General features: G+C 38.1%; 1 protein-coding gene across 4 annotated transcripts in view; it reads right to left on the bottom strand.

The window, feature by feature from the left end:
• ASAH2 (N-acylsphingosine amidohydrolase 2) overlaps positions 1 to 22,579 on the bottom strand; it is a 79,422-nt gene that overhangs the window by 45,974 nt on the left and 10,869 nt on the right. For 3 of the 4 annotated variants that reach the window (XM_067710140.1, XM_067710138.1, XM_067710137.1), the window contains 5 exons: positions 20,612 to 20,788; positions 19,214 to 19,341; positions 18,064 to 18,141; positions 3,921 to 4,041; positions 1,801 to 1,926 (listed from right to left, as the gene is read on the bottom strand). In XM_067710140.1, coding sequence (XP_067566241.1) covers positions 1,801 to 1,926; positions 3,921 to 4,041; positions 18,064 to 18,141; positions 19,214 to 19,341; positions 20,612 to 20,788 — 630 coding nt within the window. Of the gene's footprint in view, positions 1 to 1,800; positions 1,927 to 3,920; positions 4,042 to 18,063; positions 18,142 to 19,213; positions 19,342 to 19,782; positions 20,004 to 20,611; positions 20,789 to 22,579 lie in introns of those variants that run through there. The other variant, XM_067710139.1, reaches the window with a different exon arrangement.

The following is a 22,579-nucleotide window of genomic DNA, read 5'->3' as shown; positions in this document are numbered from 1 at the left end:
TCTTTTTCTCAAGCGTTTTCTGGTTTTGTTCAGAAAGCCATCCCTCCCCTTGCAGTGATCCCATTCCTCATTCCAAATAAGTCTAAGGCGATCATGGAAATTCCCTAGGTTTTGCCAAAGATTGGTCTGGAACCCAGCTTAAGCCAATCAACACATACCATTTCTCCAGCAACTGTTTTGGTCCAGGGATGGACATGTGACATAAATTGACAGTCAGACTAAAGAGAATTCTTATTCCGTGGTTGGAAGAGAGGCTCGCTCTCTCTCCTACTGGGTATGAGAGAAAAAAGCACACACCTTCCTCAATGATGACTGGTATCTTGCAGACATGAGGGAAGCTAATCCAACACGAAGGGAAAGGAAGAGAAACTGAATTGTGTTGTGGAAGGGGGTATGATTTTGCTGTAATTTTTTCTGATTATAAAGTAAAATATACTTATTGTAGAAAAAATATTAAAAAGTATAAATAGAATTAAAATAATGAACAAAAAATAAATAGAAAACTGCCTATACTAGTGCCAAAAAGAGAAAATCGTGGTTAACATACCAGTGTGTTTCATTTTGTCTTTTTACTATGATACATTTATTCTCAAAACTGCAGTCATGATGAATATGCAATACTAAACCCTGAGTTCCTTAGTATTATGAGCTCTTTCCCACATTAAGTATTCCAACATAAGACATGAAGTTGATGCATAATATTCTATTGCAAATAAGTATTATAATTTATTTAACCATTTCATCTGTGAATTTTGGAATTTAACAAGTAATCCTCAAATCTAATGTGAATTAATGATGTGTAAAAATTTTGGAAGTGAATGGTAACAAAGACTTTTTTTCATTGTAGTATAGTTGATTTACAATGTTATGTTAGTTTCTGGTGTATGAAGACTTTCTATATAAAAATAGTAATATACAATGGAAAAGTATAATTGTTAAAACTATATTTCTCATTGAGTGGGGTTGACTGGGATAAAATAAATAGCCCAGGAATAGTGTTTAATAAAAGCAATATGGCAGGTGAAATACCGTATAAACACAAAGAATAAGAACCCAGAAGCTAGAATCTGCTGCTCATGTCAAAGTTGCAAAAATCTAAATGAAGATGGGAGGACAGCCTTACTTGCTACCTTTAAAACTTATCACATAGCATTGTATATAGTCATAAAGAGATTTTTTTAAGACAAATTAGGTAGAAAACTCAAATCCTATACCAATAAAAAAATCAATAAGGTATAGAATGTTGTTCATGAACACATAAACATATGAAGAGGAGTGAGAGTGGTAACTTTGGGGAAAGGGAGAGGGTAGAGGGGAAGGAGGTGAACAGGGACTTTCACTTTTTACTGCTCTTTATGCTTCCCATGTGGTTTGAGTTTTTACACCAAGATTGTTTTGTTTGTAATTTATAAGAAAGGAAAAAGAACTCTGACCTTGTATTTTTAGAAAACCCTATAGACTTTATAATCACTGAGAAATGTCTCAGGCAGGCAGTTTTTGTACTAAATTGTGACTTCAGAAATGCCAAGGGAAAATGTTTCAGGCTGTCCAATTTTGGGGAAGGATATTTAATCTCTGACATTTACTAAATTGTCTTACCATTCAAAAAATTTAACAATCAAATGGAAAACTACAATTTTACTCAATCACAATTTAGTGGGTGCTTTTGAGAAGAGCAAATGCTAGCAGTAAGTAGGTCAGAGTATACTTGAGGAGAACATAATTGTACATGAATGTTGAATAGTTAAACATAAAATGTACTTGAGATGCAAAAACAGATTTCACGTCATTATTACCTACCCCACCGATGGGACAAGTGCTATTGGCATTATCACAAGACTCTCCCGTGTTGATGCAGTGCGGGCCAAGAATATTGGGGGACACATCTCCCAGGTTCGATGAAGCAAAAGCTGCTACATACGGTCCCTGCCAAAAGAAACATCCAGTTGCCGTTTATTCTTTCTCTTTTTTTTTTTTAATTTCAGGGCCAAGCAAGGAGAACAGGCAGCTCATGATCAAAAGACCCAAACTCCCCAGTGGCTTTCAGGGGAGCATTTTTAAAGGCAACATTTGGGGGTGAAGGCTGCAGGATTCATGACTTTCTTCTCACTGATATGTTGTGAAGTAGCAGTGTGGTGTTTTAGGAATCTTAATCATCAACTTTCTGGTTCCAAACAGTCTGGGGTCTAGTGCTTGTGCTCAGCAGGTAGTCGCCATCCTCCACCTGAGTGGGGGTCTCAGTTCCTGTAGAACAACTGGTTTTAGAACTTAATGAAGCTCAGGTTCTTGATGTCTCATCGCAGAAAGAATTCAGTGAGAGACAAAGTGATAGGTGAGAAGTGGATTTATTTAGAGAGAAACACACTCCACAGACAGAGTGTGGGCCATCTCCGAAGGTGAGAAAGGCCTATTCCTTCTTATTTACCACAATGAGTTCATTAAAAAGGCAAACATTCAACCCACTCTGGTGAACTATTCAAAATCATCTGCATACGACAAAAGGAGGATGCACAATATTCTGAGAGAATTTTTTATTTCTGAAAAGGATCACATTGCCGTCAGCATACGTGTTGTTACTTGTGATATTCCAGTTATCAATAAAGCTATTTCAAGTAGGAGAGTTTCAAATTTGTGTCTCAAACAGCAACATTTTGACAAGAAATACAGTGTGCAACGAGTTATAAAATGCTGACCCATCAATCTAGTGTCTGGTGTTGTACCTGGAGCTCAGATATCCATTTTCCCTTTAAAAATAAATAGCCTATTGGCTTAAAAAGTGAAGAGCCAGTCCAGATTTTTCTGCTGCACAACTGAACCTAAACATAGCCTCCACCACCCAGACGTACCCTCTGTGTATATTTTCTCTATCTCTTCAACCTGAAATAACAACACAAAACCTTATAGAGTAGGGTAAGACCTTAACCTCAACCAACTGGACTGCAATTCTACCTTAAATTCTTAAATTTTCTTAGGGAAAGAGATAATCAAATATAGGAGATTATGTGTCTTTTTTTATACTAAAAAGATAATGGGAAACTCCTTTCTTTTCCCTAAAACACAGGCTAAAATGAAAAAAATAGAGATTTGTCAACAAAGGAGCTAAAAAATCAGACCAGATGTTCATGGGCTAATATTCCCATAACATCGCCAGAAAAACCTGAACGAACTTTTTGGCCAACACGATATCTTGTAACAGAACACTTATTCTAGGCAAGGGCCTGGGGTTCTCATCCCATCATATATTCTTCTGCAATTAGGGGTTAGATGCTGGGGTCAAGCAGAGCAGGGTCCTTCCTCGCCAAATATCTGCAGTCGGTAATTTACACAAAGCTGACGAGTTTCCTGGAGTACATGGACTGGGTTCCTGGACACCCCCAACTCTGATCCCATCACTCACTACATTTCAAAGTTACAAAGACAACTCTAATGGATTAGGGTTGTCTCTGACTTAGGCCATATTGCAGGAAAGTAGAAATTCCTTGAAAGGAAATTAAGAGGGAAGTCTGGACCACAGAAAAGGACTCATTCCCTGTCCTCATTCAGATTCCTATACCATTAAGAAGGTGCTTAATGATTTTATATCTCTGAAAACAAGAGATATAAACACAACACAGTTTATCATATTTCCAAGTTAATCAAAAATTATATATGGCAAAAGTTATTATATATTAATTTGCCCTTCCTTATCCAACTAATTGTAACTTTATGAAATCATCACATCAGTAGTATTTGACACAAAGCTAACGGTCATTTAAAATTTTTCTTAGGGAGGATGGAGAATTCTTTCTATCCAAGCATGTCAGTATGTGGCATCCATGATGACACTTTCCTCTGAAGATTTGAATCAGCTATTCTGAACACTGAATGAATGATGATACTCAATGAATTAAGATGAAGCTTTCAATGCCATAAATTCTCACCTCTCCAGGTAGATATCCTTTGTTCTTCTCTTGCTCAAAAAGGTAAGAGGCATAGCCCACATTGTCGCTGTTCACAAGATGATTGCTATTGTTCATGCTGACTGGGTGGATGGCAAACCAGCTGTAAAAGAACAGGCAGCCCTAAGTTAATGAAGAGAACCAGGTAACTGGAGGGAAAAATGATGACTGGGAGCTTAAGGTTTCTCCAGCTGTAAAAAAAAAAAAAAAATCTTTTGATGATAGGCATTCTATCAAAACATTTAGGTTCTTTCATTGTTAATGAAACTTAAATTACTAATAATATACTCAAGAAGTCTGACCACTTACTTAAATTAAAAATATTTCATCATTGTCATCTTCATCATAAGCTTTTAACAAGAGCCAATACTGGTTAGTTACCAGGTGATATACCTAAAGAATTGTATCAACATAGACTTTATCTTTCAAGACAGGTACACACATAATAATTATTCAAATCAATCCTATCCAATTCAGTAGACATTTACTGAGAGTCAGCTCTGTGCCAAGCACTGAATAAATTGCAATTTACTCTAGAATCTTGCAGAAGACAAAGATGTAAACAAATGGCTTTGATACAGTGTGACAAATGTTATAAATAAGGAGGCATAAAGTGTTTGAGGACCACAGATGACTAGCAATTAATTCTTAAACGCATTCCAGAGAGAAAGAACAGCAGAGTAAATGCACAGGGGTGTGAAAGAGGATGTTATGCATAATTCAGTATATCCTCATGCATAGTAATACCTTGTTTAAGTGTAGAGCTTATAGAGTTCACAAGTTAATTTCACATCTGTTATTTCATTTGAATTTCACAACAACCCTGAAAAACAGGCTGGTATTACCTGCGCCTCACAAGGTGTCTCGGAGAAGCAAGATGGAAGCCCACTTGTCATACAGGACCAAGGCTAAGTGTGGGTCTTGTGACACCTTGTTCAGTGGCCTTTGTAGGATCAAACCTCGACACAGGTGAAAAAGGTGTTTACAGGATAGAAGGCTGTAAAGCAGACTAGCAAGAATACTCAAGAAAAGAGAGATGCCAATCAATAAATTTTCAAGCTAATTTAGGATTTTTAAAAATCTTTTGTTGATTTTTCTTCGCTGAAGGCTTTCAAAACATTTCTACCTAAGTAATACGGTACACAAAACTGAACATCGACTTAATGACTAGGGATGTTTTGGGGCTTCAAGTCATCATTCAGTATTCAGTTCTCGTTACCCAACAGATGTAATATGTAGGTCAGAGGTAGCCAGCACAACACCCACGGGGGCTGGGTAGGCAGCATAGGAGTTAATCTGGTTGGTACAATAGGGACTGTGAATTGCAGAGGCATTCGTATAGTCTAAGGACCACCGCCTCTACTGGGCTGCGGCCAAATGCTGCCTGATGGGAGCATAAGCCAGTGCTGCCAGATCTTCCACAAATCCATGGTTTTGGGAAAATGTATCGATTTAAAAATTCTATTCAAAGAAGTAAATGGCATGGAGACCAAGGAGAAGAATGGTTACAAGTTAAGAGACTTAAGACACAAATCCAACAAATGTAGTTTGTGGACTGTGTTTGGATTCTGACTCAAAACAACTGGAAAAAGACTGTTGATACAATCAGGGAAAACTGAACACAGACTAGGTTTTAGATCATATTAAGAAATTATTTTTAATTTTGTTGATTGTGATAATGGACTGTAGTTATATCTGTCTAAGTTTTTATCTGGTAGAGATACACACTGAAATATTCATGAATAAAATGATATCCGGTATTTTTGCTTTTAAATACTCTAGCAAAACAAACAAACAAAAAGGAAAGGAGGGATGAAACAGAATGGCAGAGGATTGCTAATTATTGAAGCTGGATAATGGTTCCATGGAGATTCATTAGACTAATCACTCTAAACTGGCATATATTTGAAATTTTCCATAATTGCTTTTTGTTATGCTGACATCCATTGAAAAATGTTTCCTTCCAATTTTTTTGAGATAACTGACATACAGCACTGTGTAAGTTTAAGGTGTATAGCGTGATTTGACTTATGTACATCATGAAATGATTATCACAATACGTTTAGTGAACATCCATCATCTCATACACATACAAAATTAAAGAAAAAAATTTTTGTGATAAGAACTCTTAAGATTTACTCAAGAGTTTTCATATATAATATATAGCAGTACTGATTATATTTTTCATGTTGTACATTATATCCCTAGTACTTATACGTGGAAGTTTGTAGTACTTTTTGACGGCCTTCATCTATTTCAATTTTTTTCAATTTTTTTTTTTAATAGTGTTAGACCAAATCACCAGTCTATAGGCTGCATTCGGCCCCCAAGGTGTGTATTTGTCACGGTGCAAAGGTACAGAAGTTTGGATTGAAGGCAGTTCTAAGGTCATTCTCTAGAAGTTACTTGCAAGGTTTCTATATGTTTTAAAACCCTTATATTCGTTTCTTTTTTGTGTTTTTTTCTCTTTCTCCTAAGACTCAAGTGCCAAGGGATATTCTAGTCAACTAGTATTTTCCAGTCAGTTGAAATACGCTTTTTTGTAGTTTTATTCCATTTAGTTTGGAAGGAAAACGAGGTGGTGGCCCTGACAGTTCCAAGGCTCTCCAACCAAAATATTTCCAACATGGTCACACTGAGGTCAGCCAGATGCAACCTCTCCAGTGCAATCAAAGGAAACCCACAGAACAATTCTATCAATGTTAGACTATCATTTAGTACTTATTGGGTGAAAAACTTTATATATAGGTTCTCATTTTATTCTCACAAGAACCCTTTGAGTCAGATGCTTTCCTTATCCCCATTTCAAACCAAGGAAACAAAGGCTCAGACTGATGAAGTAACATGACCAAGGTCACAGAGTTGTAAGTCACGAAGCAGGACTATGAATCTGGGTTTGTCAGACCATAAGCCCATGTTCTTATCTGCTATGGGATGTGGGCTCTGTCTCTTCTGTTCATTCAATCGCTCATTCAATATACATTTAGTTAACTCTGACTCTGTGCCAGACACTGGGGACATAGAGATGCACAAGGCATCATCTTACCCTTGAAAAATGCTTCACAGACGATGTGACATTTGAGCTGGGTCTTAAAAGATGAGTAAGTCAAGAGGGAGGGGACATGGGGATATGTGTATACATATGGCTGTTTCACTTAGTTGTACAACAGAAGCTAACACAGCATTGTGAAGCAATTATACTCCAATAAAGATTAAAAAAAAATGAAAAAAACGATGAGTAAGAACTTGGCAAGGGGATGACTGGAGAAAAGACATTCGTAGCAAAGGTACGGAGATGGAAAGGAGTGCAGTGTGTTCAGAGACTGGATAACCAGCATGACCAGAGCAGAATGGATGAGGGCAAGGAGAGATGGAGGTTGCTCCATTCATTCAATCAATATGAATGTATTAATAACCAAGTATGTGGTTGGCCTTATGTTAAACCCCAAGGAACATAGAGAGGAATCAGGTGTGTTCTCTACCATCAAGGAACCACAATAAATACCTGGGCGAAAGCAAATGCTAAGAATTTTGGTCTCTAATTAGACTATAGGCTTGAATTCTTATTTATTTATTTTCATTTATTTTAGACCATAGAAAATTAATTGAATTTTTTCTTTACAAAACTGAAAAAAAAATGTATTCAAAAAAGTTATTTGCATTTCAGAATAAGAAGATACTGTTTTTCCTTCTCTGCCCTTTAAAATATATGCTATAAAAATATCAGGCTTGTCACAGCAACCAAAGTACTTTGGTAAGAGATGAATATTTATAAAGATAGGCAGAAAAGTGGTCATTTTAATTTAAGAATGCTTACTTACAGTTTATTTTATCTGGTCAAAAAGTATTCATCAAAGCAAAGTTCAAGAGAGAGGAAGAAAGGTTTAGGTAGTTTCAAAAGAAGTTAGAATATAGACATAAAAGGATGACTATGTCTTTCATAATAAACTTTTTAAAATAATGATTATGTCAGGGCTAGGGCAGGGCTCTACTTGAGTCAGCATGATGGAATCGAGGTGCTGAGGAAAGTCAAGAGATTTGAGATCTTATCATTATAAGGAGCAAAGTTAGCTAAACTTTCTAGATCCCTGTTTCCTAAGACTGAAAAACAGATTTCAACTATGCTTTGTGAATCACTAAACAGCAAATTAATACAGAATAGTATAATTATTCTCTCCTATGTAACTGAGACATTTTCTAGTGTCTCTTTCAATTCAGACATTGTGTACTTCCTATTCTGAAGCAGAAAAGCCAAATGCAGAATTGAGCTTCTTAAATATTCTAAAACAGTAACAACCCATCCCTGGTTCCATTCTCTCAGACCTGAGCCTCCCTGTTCATATGGAGGTCATGCTCCGCACAAAGGTGACTGGCAAAGGGGTAAGTGGAGGCTGAAATCCAGCCCCCTCTCAGCTCCCCGAACGAGGCACCTTAGTCAGCGCAGAGAAGGGAGCGCCTTTGTGTGCTGTGCACCGAGTCCTATGTGCTAGGTGTGGCCATCTCCAACCTAAGTGCCCACCAACAGGGGAAGAGAATATTGTACCTCCATTCAAAGGTAGTGTTCATGAAGATGTGTAATAACATGGGAGCCCTTAGGACAAATACAATAGAAGATGCTGTAGTGGATTCAATAGTGTCCCCCCCAAAATTCACATCTACCAGAACCTCAGAATGGGACCTTATTTAGACATGGTCTTTAGAGTGTAAACGAGGTAAAGATCAAGTGAAATGATACTGGCTTAAGTTGGGTCTAAAATCCAGCAACTAGTGTCCTCATAACAAGCGGAAAGGGACAGAGAGACACCCAGAGATAGAGATGTAGGCAATGTGAACATGAAGACAGAGCCAGAGTGATGTATCTACAAGCCAAGGATTGCTGGCAGCCACCAGAAGCTAAGAGAAAGACATGGAACTGATTTTCCCTCAGAGCATCCAGAAGGAACCAAGCCTGCCAACACCCTGATTTCAGACTTCCGGCCTCTCGACCTGTGAGAGAATAAATTTCTGCTGTTTTAAGCCAACCATTCTGTAGTTCTTTGTTATGGAAACCCTAAGAAACTAATATAGAGGCCATATGTCTTAGTGGCTAAGAGCTCTGGAATCAGACACAAGTTACTTAACCTATCTGAAACTCCGTATTCATATCTGTAACATAATGATAATAGTATTATCTACCTCACGGCATTTGACAATTAAAGGAACAAAAACATCTGAAGTGCTTAGCACAAAGACTGGTTTGTGCTAAGAATGGAATAAATCATCACTATGATGATGTTGATGCTGATTTTGATACTGCTGCAGCTGGTGGTGATGATGACTATAAGGGAAAAAGATATCCAAAGCCCTGTGTATATGTGTGTTTCATAAGGTAAACACAAAATTAAAATATATGATATGTGTGCATGTGTGTATTCAGCACGCGTATATTCACCCCATATAATATGAGCTTTAAATAATTAAATGAGGAAACGCTGCCCTCTTGTGGCAGAGACTTGAGGGCTTACAAAATACCAACGTGTCCTCTCCTTCCCAGTCCCTCTGGCAGGGTGGGGCATGTGAATCTGACCAATAACATATGTGAAGAAGGACCACCCAATTTTGATTAGACTTTGCATGAGTGGGAAACGTGCACATTAAAATCTTTAATGTGTTAAGCCACTGGAATTTCATGGTCTATTGCATCGCCTGGCATTAATGAACACCTCTTAACACACACCGAATTAATACACCACTTTTTCACTTGCCTTACCATCCTCCTGGCCTCACCCCACTACAGACTACTGGGAAAAGGAAAGCAAAGGGTGTTGCATCGTGTTATACTGTAAGGGTTATTAGGCCCGGAATTTTACCCAAACGGCAACCTGAATTTGAAACAAGCAGAAGCAATGACTCCAGACCAGACTACTCAGATTAAAGGACAATGGGCTGTAGCCAGAGGACCCCTTCTAAAGTTACAGGTAAACTTGGTGGCCTGCATCCTGGAGAACCTTTCTACCATCTCTGCTCAAGAGAAGAGATGTCCATTCTCAACTACTCATTTTGTTATCTTCAAAAGTCCTGGATGAAAAAAAAAACAAAAATACCCTCTCAATAATGTTACTGGAGAGATATCTGGTTTGGGTGGATTCCATTAAGTTCATTAAGTTACTGCAATCAAAATTCTTGCATCCCAAATAGTATGATTAAGTAATCAACAAAAGTAAAACAAGAAGTAGCCAATAAGAATAGTTTTTTTAATTCAGCCTACCCAGGAACTGAAGAAATTGAAAGGAAAACAAGAATGATTTGGCTTTTTTGGGTCTATTACTTAACATTTGTAAAGCATGTTAATACCAAAATTGGCAAGAGCACAGGAAACAACGCTCCATTCATGCTTGGGTAGAAGCAGTGTAAACCAGCAAGTTTTCCAGAGGACCATTTGGCAAATTATGAGAAAAGCTGTAATAACTAATATCCCTCTATTGGCTCAGCAACCCCACTTCTAGGAATTTAGCTTAGGGAAATCATTGGCAATATATACAAGATATCTGCTCATGAATGCTTAGCACAGTGTACTTTATGATAGAAAAAAGCTATAAACTGAAATGTCAAATGATTGGTGATTTGTTTGGTACATTATCATACATATAATGGAACTATACAAAAATTTTAAAATGGTGATTTAAAAAATACTACATTTCTTTTTATGGCTGAGTAATATTCCCCTGCATATATGTGCCACATCTTCTTTATCCATTCATCTGTCGATGGACACTTAGGTTGCTTCCATGTCCTGGCTATTGTAAGTAGAGCTGCAATGAACATTGTGGTACATGAGTCTTTGAATTATAGTTTTCTCAGGGTATATGCACAGTAGTGGGATTGCTGGGTCGTATAGTAGTTCTGTTTTTAGTTTTTTAAGGAACCTCCATACTTTTCCACATAGTGGCTGTATCCATTGACATTCCCACCAACAGTGCAAAAGGGTTCCCCTTTCTCCATACCCTCTCCAGCATTTATTGTTTGTAGATTTTTTGATGATGGCCGTTCTGACCGGCGCGAGGTGATACCTCATTGTAGTTTTGATTTGCATTTCCCTAATGATTAGTGATGTGGAGCATTCTTTCATGTGTTTGTTGGCAACCTGTGTATCTTCTTTGGAGAAATGTCTATACTCAGCCATAAAAAGAAATGAAATTGAGTTATTTGTAGTGAGGTGGATGGACCTAGAGTCTGTCATACAGAATGAAGTAAGTCAGAAAGAGAAAAACAAATACCGTATGCCCACACATATATATGGAATCTAAAAAAAATTGTTCTGAAGAACCTAGGGGTGGGACAGGAATAAAGACACAGACGTAGAGAATGGACCTGAGGATACGGGGAGGGGGAAGGGTAAGCTGGGACGAAGTTAGTGAGTGGTATGGACTTATATATACTACCAAATGTAAAATAGATAGCTAGTGGGAAGCAGCTGCATAACACAGGGAGATCAACTCGGTGCTTTGTGACCACCTAGAGGGGTGGGATAGGGAGGGAGACGCAAGATGGAAGAGATATGGGGATATATGTATATGTATAGCTGATTCACTTTTTTATAAAGCAGAAACTAACACACCATTGTAAAGCAATTATACTCCAATAAAGATGTTAAAAATAATAATAAAATAAAAAATACTACGTAGCACTGAAAGATATTCATAAGGTAATTGTAAATGAAGAAGTTGCCAAATTGTATATACAATAAAGTGTCATTTTCAAAAAATAAAGAAAAATAAACATGATTAGGTAAAGGTCTGAAAGGCTATATAACAAAATATTAGAAGTTATTGAGGCCCAGGATTACCAGATGATTTTAAATTGTTATTTTTGTTCACCTTAGAAATTTTAGGAAATACACGAACAAAAGGAAGATTTTTTAAAAACCACTGTACAACACCAAGAGTGAACTCTAATGTAAATTATGGACTCTGGGTGAAAATGACCTGTCAGCATAGGTTCATGGATGGTAACAAATGTACCACTCTGGTGGGAGGTGTTAATAACGAGGGAGGCTGTGCATGTTTGGGGGCAGGTGTATATGGGAAATCTCTGTACTTTAATTTTGCTGTGAATCTAAAACTGCTCTAAAGAATAAAGTCTATTAAAAAACAACTTTGCCAGCCCTGGCATAGTGTCACTTCTCTCATCTTTTATTGATCCAAGTGGTCCCGGGGCTGGCCAAGTTTCAAGGGCTGGAAAAATCTCCACTCTTGAAGGGGACTGGCAAGGTCACTTTGTATAGAATACATAAGGTAAGAGCTATTGTTGCCACCATCTTTGGAAACTATAATTTTCCATTTAAAGATTTTTTTTAGTCTATCAATCCCAAAAGGAATAAAAAGCACTGAAAAAGTGAGATAAATAGCAAAGTGAAGAGATATAGACAAGTCCAGATACATAATAATCATAATTCATAAAAATAAACTAAATTCACTCATTAAAAGATGAAGATTATCAGAGTAAAAAACAAATAAATAAAGCTATATGATATTCATAACAGACACTTCTAAAATGTAAGAACAAATAAGAGTTGAAAGAAAATGATAGAAAAAATATACATGGCATATTCTAACCTACAGAGAGCTGAGTTAGCTATATTAACTGAAAATACATAGATTTTTGAGGCAAAAAATTTATTATTAGGTATAAAGAGAATCACTACAAAAACAAATAAAAAGCACTTCAGATACATGGAGATAACATTGTTAATATTTTTTATAGTATTTTAAAGCTTCTAGTACCCATAGTATATGAAACTAAGAGAGCATCTACCTTGAAAGAATGACTTTTTGTCATGTTTATTTCTTATCATACATTCCACATAGGAAAATAGGCAGAAGAAAATGTACCTGAATATTAACCATGGTTGACTTTGGAAAGTAAGTCCAATGTCTTCTGCTAGTTATGACAGCTGGCTGTTACAGCTTTGGTTTCTAAACTTGGGACAATTTAAATTAACAAGTATGATTAATCTCTGCTATCAGTCAACTCTCATCACCCTCGTCATCAGAAAGCCCTTTTTAAGCACCTTCACTTTACATGGGCATGGACTAGACACAGAACGAAAACTCACTACATAACCAAGGCCTACACTGCACTGAAAAGGGAGAGCACAAAAAAGCTGGTAGGAAAGTTGGAGCAAGAAGACGGTGTCAAGCTTCACAACAACATAGAAGAGGCAGAATAGGAAAGAGAAATTCAGGATGTAGAAACAGAGCGGGGCTTCACAAACCAGAGCGAAGGCTAATGGAGAAGGTATTTATAAAGACATGATGATGAGATGGAGAAAAGGTCAAGAATGGCTGGTGAAAGGCAGTCACTGAGGTTTCCACATTTGCTCTCGGCGTGGGGTTAAGTACACTGAGGAGAGAATGTAGGGGGGAGAATAGAGAGCCATAGAGGATAAACAGTTAGAAATTATAATTCAAGAAGTCATAGTCAGAAATCATAGAGAAGATTTATACACACACACACCCCTCAAACTGAGTTCCATAAGTCAGTATCATTCGAATGAATTAATTTCATAAATTGGGTTTTTCTAAGTGTGTACATAAATTATTCAAATAGGTTGCACAAATCACTGCCCCTTGTTGTCTTCTGAAAATGTGCCTTGAAAGGATAACCCCTTTCTGTAAAAATAAAAGGATTTGCAATGTGTAAAACAGAAGACAATAGAGAAATTATTCAAAAATCTGCTCAGACCTTCCTTCCAGCTCTGAAGGAAGCCGTGCGATACTGACTCCTAAAGCGTTAATGAGGTGAGAAAAAAAAAAAAAGAAGGGTCCATGCCACTCCTACAAACTTGAGAAAGGAAACTTGGCAGACGGGAAAAGATAGGAGAAAGGAAGAGAAGTGAGACAGAGCCTGTCCGGCTGCACCACACTTGAGGAAATGAGTCAGTGTTCCCAGCTGCCACTCCCAGAGCCTCCATTCAGATTATCTGCCCATCCCTGTGATTCTTCTCTTGGTACAGATATTTGAAACCTGTTTTGTTTTCTCCCTTCATCGTTTCTTCGTTCCATAGCATCTTACTACATCAGGATCTCCCAGAACTCCACTCCACAGACTCCTTCTTTGAGGTGCCTTCCAGAATCTCCCTAAGTGAATTTTGTGACTGCCACACAGCTTATATTTTAATACAGAACATCCCAAACATGTTCTCCACGTCTGGAGAAAAATCATTTACTGTTTTTTCATACAGTAGTATCAGTCAAAAAGAAATATTTTCCTTATAGACAGATCAAGTGAGGCAAATGTTGGCCTTACAATTGTAGAGGACTTGATGGATTATGGAATAGTTTCATGCACATAATTCTTTCATCCTTCAAGTCACTACTCTTCCTAACCCTTCAAGAGCCCCCAGCTCCCAACCCCAGCTGAAAACACTTCAGTGATTTTCTATTCCCCTTTGTTTAAAGACCCAAATCTTTATCATGGCATCTAATCTCTACCTCTGAATTTAATTCACAACACCATGCCCCACTGTCCTCGCACTCCACCCACACAGAACTATCAGCACCTCAAACAGGCCACAGGACTTTTGCACATGTTTTCCCATCTGTGTTAAATGTTCTTTTTTACCCCCCACTTTGCCAGTTAATTCTTACCCTTCCTTTGGTTTTCAGTTCCATTGTCTCTTCCTCAGGGAAGCCTTTCCCAATCTCCCTGACCAGGTCAAGTCCCTTTAAGATAGCTCTTCATACCTTCCTTTCTTAGCAATTAACCCAATTATAATTATACATGCATTTGTATGACTATATGATTACCTTTTGTCTCCACCAGTAGACTATAAGTTCTATAAGAACCACAACCAATTTTTTTCTCAGTGTATCTGTATAGTACTAGTTCAGTTCATGACACACATCTTCCACAATATTTAATAAATGAATGAATGCATAATAATCTCTATGTGGAGAGATGTTACATCTACATTTGAGAAATGTGGAAACTGAGTCTCAGAGATTTTAAAGGATTTGCTCAAGGAGCACAGACACAGGTATTTGACTCCTGACGTTATGACCATTTACTGGAAATGCATCATTCCAAGGACTGGAAAGCCCTTCCTGGCACATAGTAGGTGTCTGGTGCAGACTTGTTGAATGAAGAAATGAAAACAACAATGAAAGTAGCAAGGAATAAATTATGAACTTCAACATGGTTTTCAGGGTGAAGAGAATAGTCTTGGCTGCGACATTGGGCAGGTCACATCACCTTTCCAGGCCTCAGCTGAGGTTTAAACTTCGATGATCTTCATGCTCTGCAAATCTGAGGTTCTGTGCTTCTAAACTCCTCATACCTTGGCATCCTGCCTAATAGCAGGTACCTACATATGGTGGCTGAGTTACTTAGCAGCCCAGATTTGACTTTACACTTTGGATCATTTTTACTGTATTCAAAGAGCAATTATCCCTATGCAACAAGAGGCAATTGCAGGGGCAATTTCATCAAGGATAATATACAGCGGCTATAGAAACAGCAGAAAGTTATTGCAGGCTGTTAAGCACAGCAGATGGAAAAGCATTGTTATAACATTGACAGTTGACCCTGGGACTGCCAGATATGTTATATAGTTATATGCAAGGAAGCAAAGAGAATCTGGTCCCCAAAATAGCACTTTGAGTGTCCTCTTGGCATTCTTCAATGATTCAGAAACTAAATCAAAGTGAGAGAGTGGCATGGACATATATACACTACCAAATGTAAAATAGATAGCTAGTGGGAAGCAGTCACATAGCACAGGGAGATCAGCTTGGTGCTTTGTGACCACCTAGAGGGGTGGGATAGGGAGAGTGGAAGGGAGACACAAGAGGGAAGAGATATTGGGACATATGTATATGTATAGCTGATTCACTTTGTTATACAGCAGAAACTAACACACCATTGTAAAGCAACTATACTCCAATAAAGATGTTAAAAAAATAAAAAATAAAGGAACGAGTGTATGTATATGTACAATAGAATCACTTTGCTGTACACCTGAAACTAACACAACATTGTAAATCAACTATAATCCAATAAAATTAAAAATAAATTTTAAAATAAAATAAAATTTTAAAAAAAAATCATGAATGGTCTCAGTTATTCAGCCAAGAGTTAAGTAGAAACTATAAGGGAAAAGGCACTTTCTTCTCCTAACAAATTGCGAATTCTCTAACTAGTCATACATACATGTCCTTATCCTGTCTCCTTACCAAATTCCCCATTAAAGTGATCTAAAATCAAGAGGTAGGTTAGCTTTCTAGATTCATCTCTCAGCCACTCCTTGACCTAAGACCATAATCTGGCCTCACAATGCAGTTTTTTCACAGCTCCATGAGAACTCCCATGGCTCCTTCAGGTCCAGTTCAGTGTCATTTCCTTTTTGAAGCCTTTCACGATGCTCCCAGGTAGAGCTCAGTGCTACCACCTCCAAATTCCCACAGCATTTATTTATGCCCAGGTGACAGCACTGATGGCCATCTGATTATGTTATGATCATTTGTCTGTCTGTCTCTTGTCTCCTGCCCAGATCACCACACTAGCCTATAAAACTAAGATAGGGACTATGCTTTATTCATAATAATATAGCCCAAGCACACAGTTGCATGCCTGACATTTAGAAAGCCTATTGAGTTAAATGCTAGGTGGCAACTAATCAGTAGATGAATTAACTGTAAACAAAGAATGAGTCCTATTTTATCAACCCACATAATAAAGGTTATTTTATCAGGGAATTTTTAGTGACCTCACTTTAACCCCAAAGAAGTAACACGAATGCTAAGAGTTTCAAGCACTCTGAGATGCCAATAATGGCATTTTTAGAAGAGGTAGAATGTTATTCTACTACTTACCTTTTAGCTAAAATTATTAAACTCTTTTTATGCCAGGCACAGAACTAGAGTTTTGTATGCACTATCTCATTTAATCTTCAAACAATCCCATGAGGTATCATTATTCCCATTTTCAAACAAAATACTTGAGGTGCAAGTAGATAAATTACTTTCCCCAGGGCACAGGGCTAGTAAGGGGCAGAGCTGGGGCTTGAATTCAAGTCCTAAAACCTATATCTAAAACCTAAATGCTAAAACCCAAACTCCTTACCACCATGCTGTTCTCTACCCAGTTATAGGACCAACCCTAGTATCTGAACTGTGGGTCAGTCTTCAATGTTTTTCTTCACCTCGTATTACTTTCAATTTACTTAATTTTATTCACATAGAAATTTTACTTAAATATTTTATAATCCCCCGGAAGACTCCTACCCCCTTTAAGAACAGTTATTATCAACATTTAAGGACTCATTTTATCCCTCAATTTTAGAGTAAGAAAACTGAGACACAGCAGTTAAGTAACTTGACCAAAGTCACACAGCCACTAAGAATGAGAGCCCGGAATGAACACAAGCCATTTGACTCTTGCACCTACGTGCTATCATCCGCTTCCTTAGGACATTTCTGTGTCAGTTTGGAAGTCCACGGGTCAAGGTGTCTGAAACTGTTACCCATCCAGACAATTCCTGAGTCAGTTCAATTGCAGCAACCAAAATCACACGTGAATGCAAATGCTTTCTTGTCAAAGAAAACAAAATTCATGTGTTTCCTTACGTACAAAATGGAGCTAAAATCTGTGCCAAGATGTAATTTTGCCTCATCTGCTTCTGTTAGGTGATCTCGGTTCTGCTTTTATCACTAATTGGCATTGTCCTACATTAGACTTAATCCTTTCAGAAAAGCACAGGGAAATAACCTCAAACCCATAATCACTTGCTGGTTGGTCAGATTGTTTTCTCATTTCCAAGAGATCATTGTCTACCACCATATGAGATCTTGATACAGTAATAACCACTAGCATTTACTGAATCTATTATATGTCAGACGCTATGCTAAACTTCTTCACCCAGATCCCTCATTCACATAATCCTTTTATTAGTCCTGTTTTACAGGTGAGGAACTAAGCCCTGGGATGCTGAGAACGTTGCGTGAGGGCCCATGGCCGGACCCCAGATATGATTCAACCACTCAGCTTATTCTCAGTCTCTGCTGTCACTGTTCTGGTCTCTTTTTCCCCCCTGTAATTAAGGAAAATCATTCAAACAGAAATTTTTTTTTTTAAGTAAATAGAGTACCTGATAAGACCCAGGTCGTCTCCGTTCAAATCTACCATTTTCAAGAGTACCATTTCCTTGTCTGTATTTGAAGAATACCTAGTCAGCAAAACAGAGGAACTTAGTGAGTTCTAGGTTAGAGCCTGGCCCTCATGTATGACCCCCTCAGCCAGTAGCTGACACAAAAACCAAAACCAAAATTACTCTCAGTAAGCAAGGCTCCCTGACACTCTAGTTCTACAAACTGCATCCAGGATCTCATTTCTCAGCTAAAGAAATGATTTGCAACTGTGAGCAAAGGGGCATTAGGTCAGCTAACTGGAGATGAAATATACATTTTTATGTAAAATATGCAATATTATGTAGCATATATTATTTCTTTAAAAAAGGTTTTGTCTTTGAAATATCTACTCATACTAAATTTTAGTGAAATCTCTTAATGTGCAAAATCAAAAGCATTCCCGACCTACAATTTAAAGGGTTCTTTTATGTCCTTTCAAGGGAAATCAGATTATATTTTCTAAAAATCAACTCCTTTGAAATCTTTTAAAAAATATAGAGACAAATATGAAATGTCAAGTGGTCAAGTTGAACTGTGATATTATTTTACTCTGCTATAGTAGCCAAGTACTTCTCTTCTGTCAAAAACCTCGTTCATCACATAAAAAATTAAAAAATAATGGGCTTCCTTAGTTGTCCCATTCAATTATGCCAGTTTTATGTCTTGCTGGCATAATGTCTTATGTCTTGAAAGAGTTATTCATTAGTCGAACAAATATACGTTATGCACATTTTTATATTTTCCAGATGAGAAGCAGAGAACCCCTAAATTAAGATTTAAGTGGATCTCTAAAGGTTACACAACTAGGAAGTGATAAAGCTAAGATGAGACCACAGTTGTGCCTTCTTTGAAAGCCCAGAGTCCTTCAAACATTCACATCTGACTCTCACAACCAGCAAAGGGGGAAGACGTGTGCATAGGCTGGTCTGTGCTTCTGCATTCTCTTTTTATTTCTGCTTGTCTTAGATTATCAGCATGTTTTTAAATTATTTCAGCTTTAATACCCTTTCAGGATCTCACCATACCCATCAAGTTACAACCCTGTTCTTAGATTTTGTTGCTGGTTCCTAAAGGAAACACATGATTTTATCTAGATAATCGCACCCTCACCTTGCTCTCTCTGACTGTGGATTCCGAAGGTACGAAGAAGGGCTTCGATTGATCTGTGCACCATCCACATTCCCTTTATTGATAAAGATTTTGCCTGGTTTCATATTTGCATGTGCTATCTCAATGCTCTATACGTTAAAAAAAAAAAAAAGTAAAGTTAGAAATCCTGGTGGGCATTAAGACTTAGTTGATATAAACTGAAGAACCCTGTGGAAAATTTCTTTTGTCTCCAACTTGTCCCTGCTAAGGGATGAAAGCTGGAGAACCACAAAGCTGGTGTCATTCTGAGGGTAACAGACATGACCTTCCGGGTTGAGATGAGGAAATGCTGTGTATAGGGAACGACCTGAGTGTCTCAGGACTGCCAAGTCAGGAACTGTCTGCCATTTCAGATGGCCAAAATGGGAGACTTGACCTTACAACTCTCCATCCTCCTGCTCACACCCTCTAAGGCAGAGCTTTTCAAACTTTTTGGACTGAGAAATATAGTAATTGATACATTTTTCATCATAACTCAATACATATCAAGATATGTATCCTAAAACAAAAGTTCACAATACAAACTATACCCTGTGTGTCATGCATTATGTTATTTTCCAGTCTCTTTTAGTTCCTTTTTTAAAGCTTATCACAACGTATGAAATTGATTTCATAAAGCCATTCATAGACTGTTATTTGCTCTTTGAAAAACATTGTTGTAAAGACATTTCTTCCTTTGCCAGATGGATCCCTGGATTTGGGGGCGGTGGATGGTGGTAATTTTATGAGAACAGGTAGAGAGAGACAAAACCTGAGAGACAAAGGAATGAAGAAAACATTAGCAAGGATTCTATGAGAGAAAATAATTACCTGGAAGACAGGAGAGAGTAGTAAAAGCTACCCAAACCAGGAATGGGATAAGAGTTTGAGGGTATCAGTTCAGAGCCCCACGTCAGTCTAGAGCTGCAATAGAGGACTTGAGAAATAAGGGTGTGTGGTGTAAATTGGATCCCCTTCTATGCTCTTTGGGAAATACAAGGAAGGCTCGAAATTATTTGTAATTACTTTGAGTCCCTTGGTGGATTTCTTTTCAGGTGACTTTGTGCAGAGAACTGACTATGTGGGACCCTATAATTTATAAGGGTTATAGATACAAAATGTTTTCTGTGTCTTTGGGTGACCATATGAGGCTTACTGCCATAGAACCCTCTTCTCCCAATCAATCAGCGCCTCAGGACTAGCATCCCACAGCTCAGAACCAGAAGCTACAAGGGAGTCAAAAAGGAGAAAGGGAAGTAGGTGCTAAGACTGTGCTCAGACCGAGATCCTATAGGGACTCTCCGTATCACACCACACCACTCCTAAAACACTGTAAGCAATGCTAAAGAACATTGGGGTCCTCTGGGGTCCCCTGCCTACCTTCATGATGCCAGCAACCATGTACTCAAAAGTTCGATTGCTAAATCCTCCACTGGCAATCACAAATGTAGAGTACTGGAAATATCCTGCTGGAGCCGAGTGTGTGTGAGTACCACTCAGGATAACGTTGTCTCTTCTGTACAGGGAGCCATATTTACTCTGCAGCCTGTTCAGGACCTTTAAGAAAGGAAAACAAAACAAAACAAAACTAAGAAGAGGAATAACATAGGAGCACAGCCTGAGAAAAAGCGCTGATGAGTCTAACCACTGAACCATATCAGTGACATCCCTGTCAAGTGACCTTTCACTCTATGCTTGAGTTTATCATCTCAGTAACAGCAACAGCAACAATAATTGCAGTCGCTAACATTTTATAGATTCTTGCTGTGTACAAGCACAATGCTAAGTATTACATACATCATGTCACTTAAAAATCTCTATAACACCACCAAGAGGTGGGTATTTTTAATCTTATCTTTTGCTGGAAACATTGACATGTACAGAAGTTAAATAATTTGCCCACAGGTCTAATAAAGAGCAGAGTCAGAGTCTATATCCAAGTCTAACTATACAACCAGTATTCTCACCTGCTCATTTCCAGACACTGTTCTAAGCACTAGGGACATATGAGGTCCCTACCCTGGAGAAGTTTTTATTCTAGTGAGGGAAAGATAAATAAATATGCGATATTATATTATACAGTGATAAACTCTATGAAGAAAAATATAGCTAGGTAAGGCAAAAGAACATGATAGGTGTTAGTGAGGAAAGATCTTCCCAAAGATGTTACCTTTCATCAGAGGCTTAACTGAAGAGAGCAAACTGGTCATGCAATACCAGGGGGGAAAGCATCTCAGGAGCAGTGCGAAGTCCTCTTTACTGCCTCACTTCCCAAAATGAAGAACTCAATATTCCCAGACACTTACACTTATTGGCCTGGGGAAGCCACCCACTGTGACCTGAGGACACCCCAGCAATCCTGTGGAGAGGCCCATGTGGAAAGGAACCATCTTGTCAGCACTAACTTGCTAGCCGTTTGGTGAACAACCATAGAAGGTGACCCTTCAGACGCAGGCAAGCTTCAAACAACCTCAGCCCCAGCCAACATCCAAGTTCAATCTCATGATACAAAAGTAATGATATGTGACTGTGGTTCTAATATGTCAGAATCAGCCAACCCAGCCATTCTAGGATTCCTAACCCACAAAAATCCTGAGCACTAATACGTGATTATTGTTTTAAGCCACTGAGTTTTCTGGATGACTTGCTGTACAGCAATAGATACCTAATCCAAAGAGACTCAGTAAATGTTCATTGAATTAATCAATGAACATCCAGATGAATAATTAATGTTTGGGGTGGTATAGACACATCAAGAAAACAAAAGAAAGAATTAGTGATGTTGCTGGGTAGCTTTTTTTCTGTTTTTTATTGAAGTATAGTTGACTTCAAAGGCTACATTAGTGCTGAATACCTATATCTGATTATGCTTTAATCAACTGCAACTAAAGTTTGGTATTACTGTGGTTTCTCTGTGGAAGATGCCTTGACTTCATGTCAAAAATTACTAAAATGTTCCAGCAAAAGTGTCAACCCCAGGCAACCTTCCTCAGTGTAAGATACTGTCACCTAATAACAGGGACAATGGCGGAAACTCTTTCATGGCAGAGCTGGCAAATACTACTCATCTCATGCACTCAGTCCTATTCATGGGTGGTTGCTATCCAAAGCAGTGTGTTGAGAAGGATTCTGAATCCAAATCTGAGCTTAGCAAAAAAAGAGTGCCTTCTGGTGGGGGAGGGGGAGGCATGCAGCAGCTTAGTTCCCCAGCCAGGGATCGAACCCACACCCCCTACAGTGGAAGCACCGAATCTTAACCACTAGACGGCCAGGGAAGTCCCAAAAGAGTGCCTTTTTTGATTAGCAATGCTGTCCACCTTGAGTATGGTATAGACAGTAGTATGTTGA

Source organism: Pseudorca crassidens, chromosome 16 (genome assembly GCF_039906515.1).
Source record: "Pseudorca crassidens isolate mPseCra1 chromosome 16, mPseCra1.hap1, whole genome shotgun sequence".
NCBI lineage: Eukaryota > Metazoa > Chordata > Mammalia > Artiodactyla > Delphinidae > Pseudorca > Pseudorca crassidens.
The sequence above is the reverse complement of the archived record's forward strand: the minus strand, read 5'-3'. Positions and strand labels throughout refer to the sequence as shown.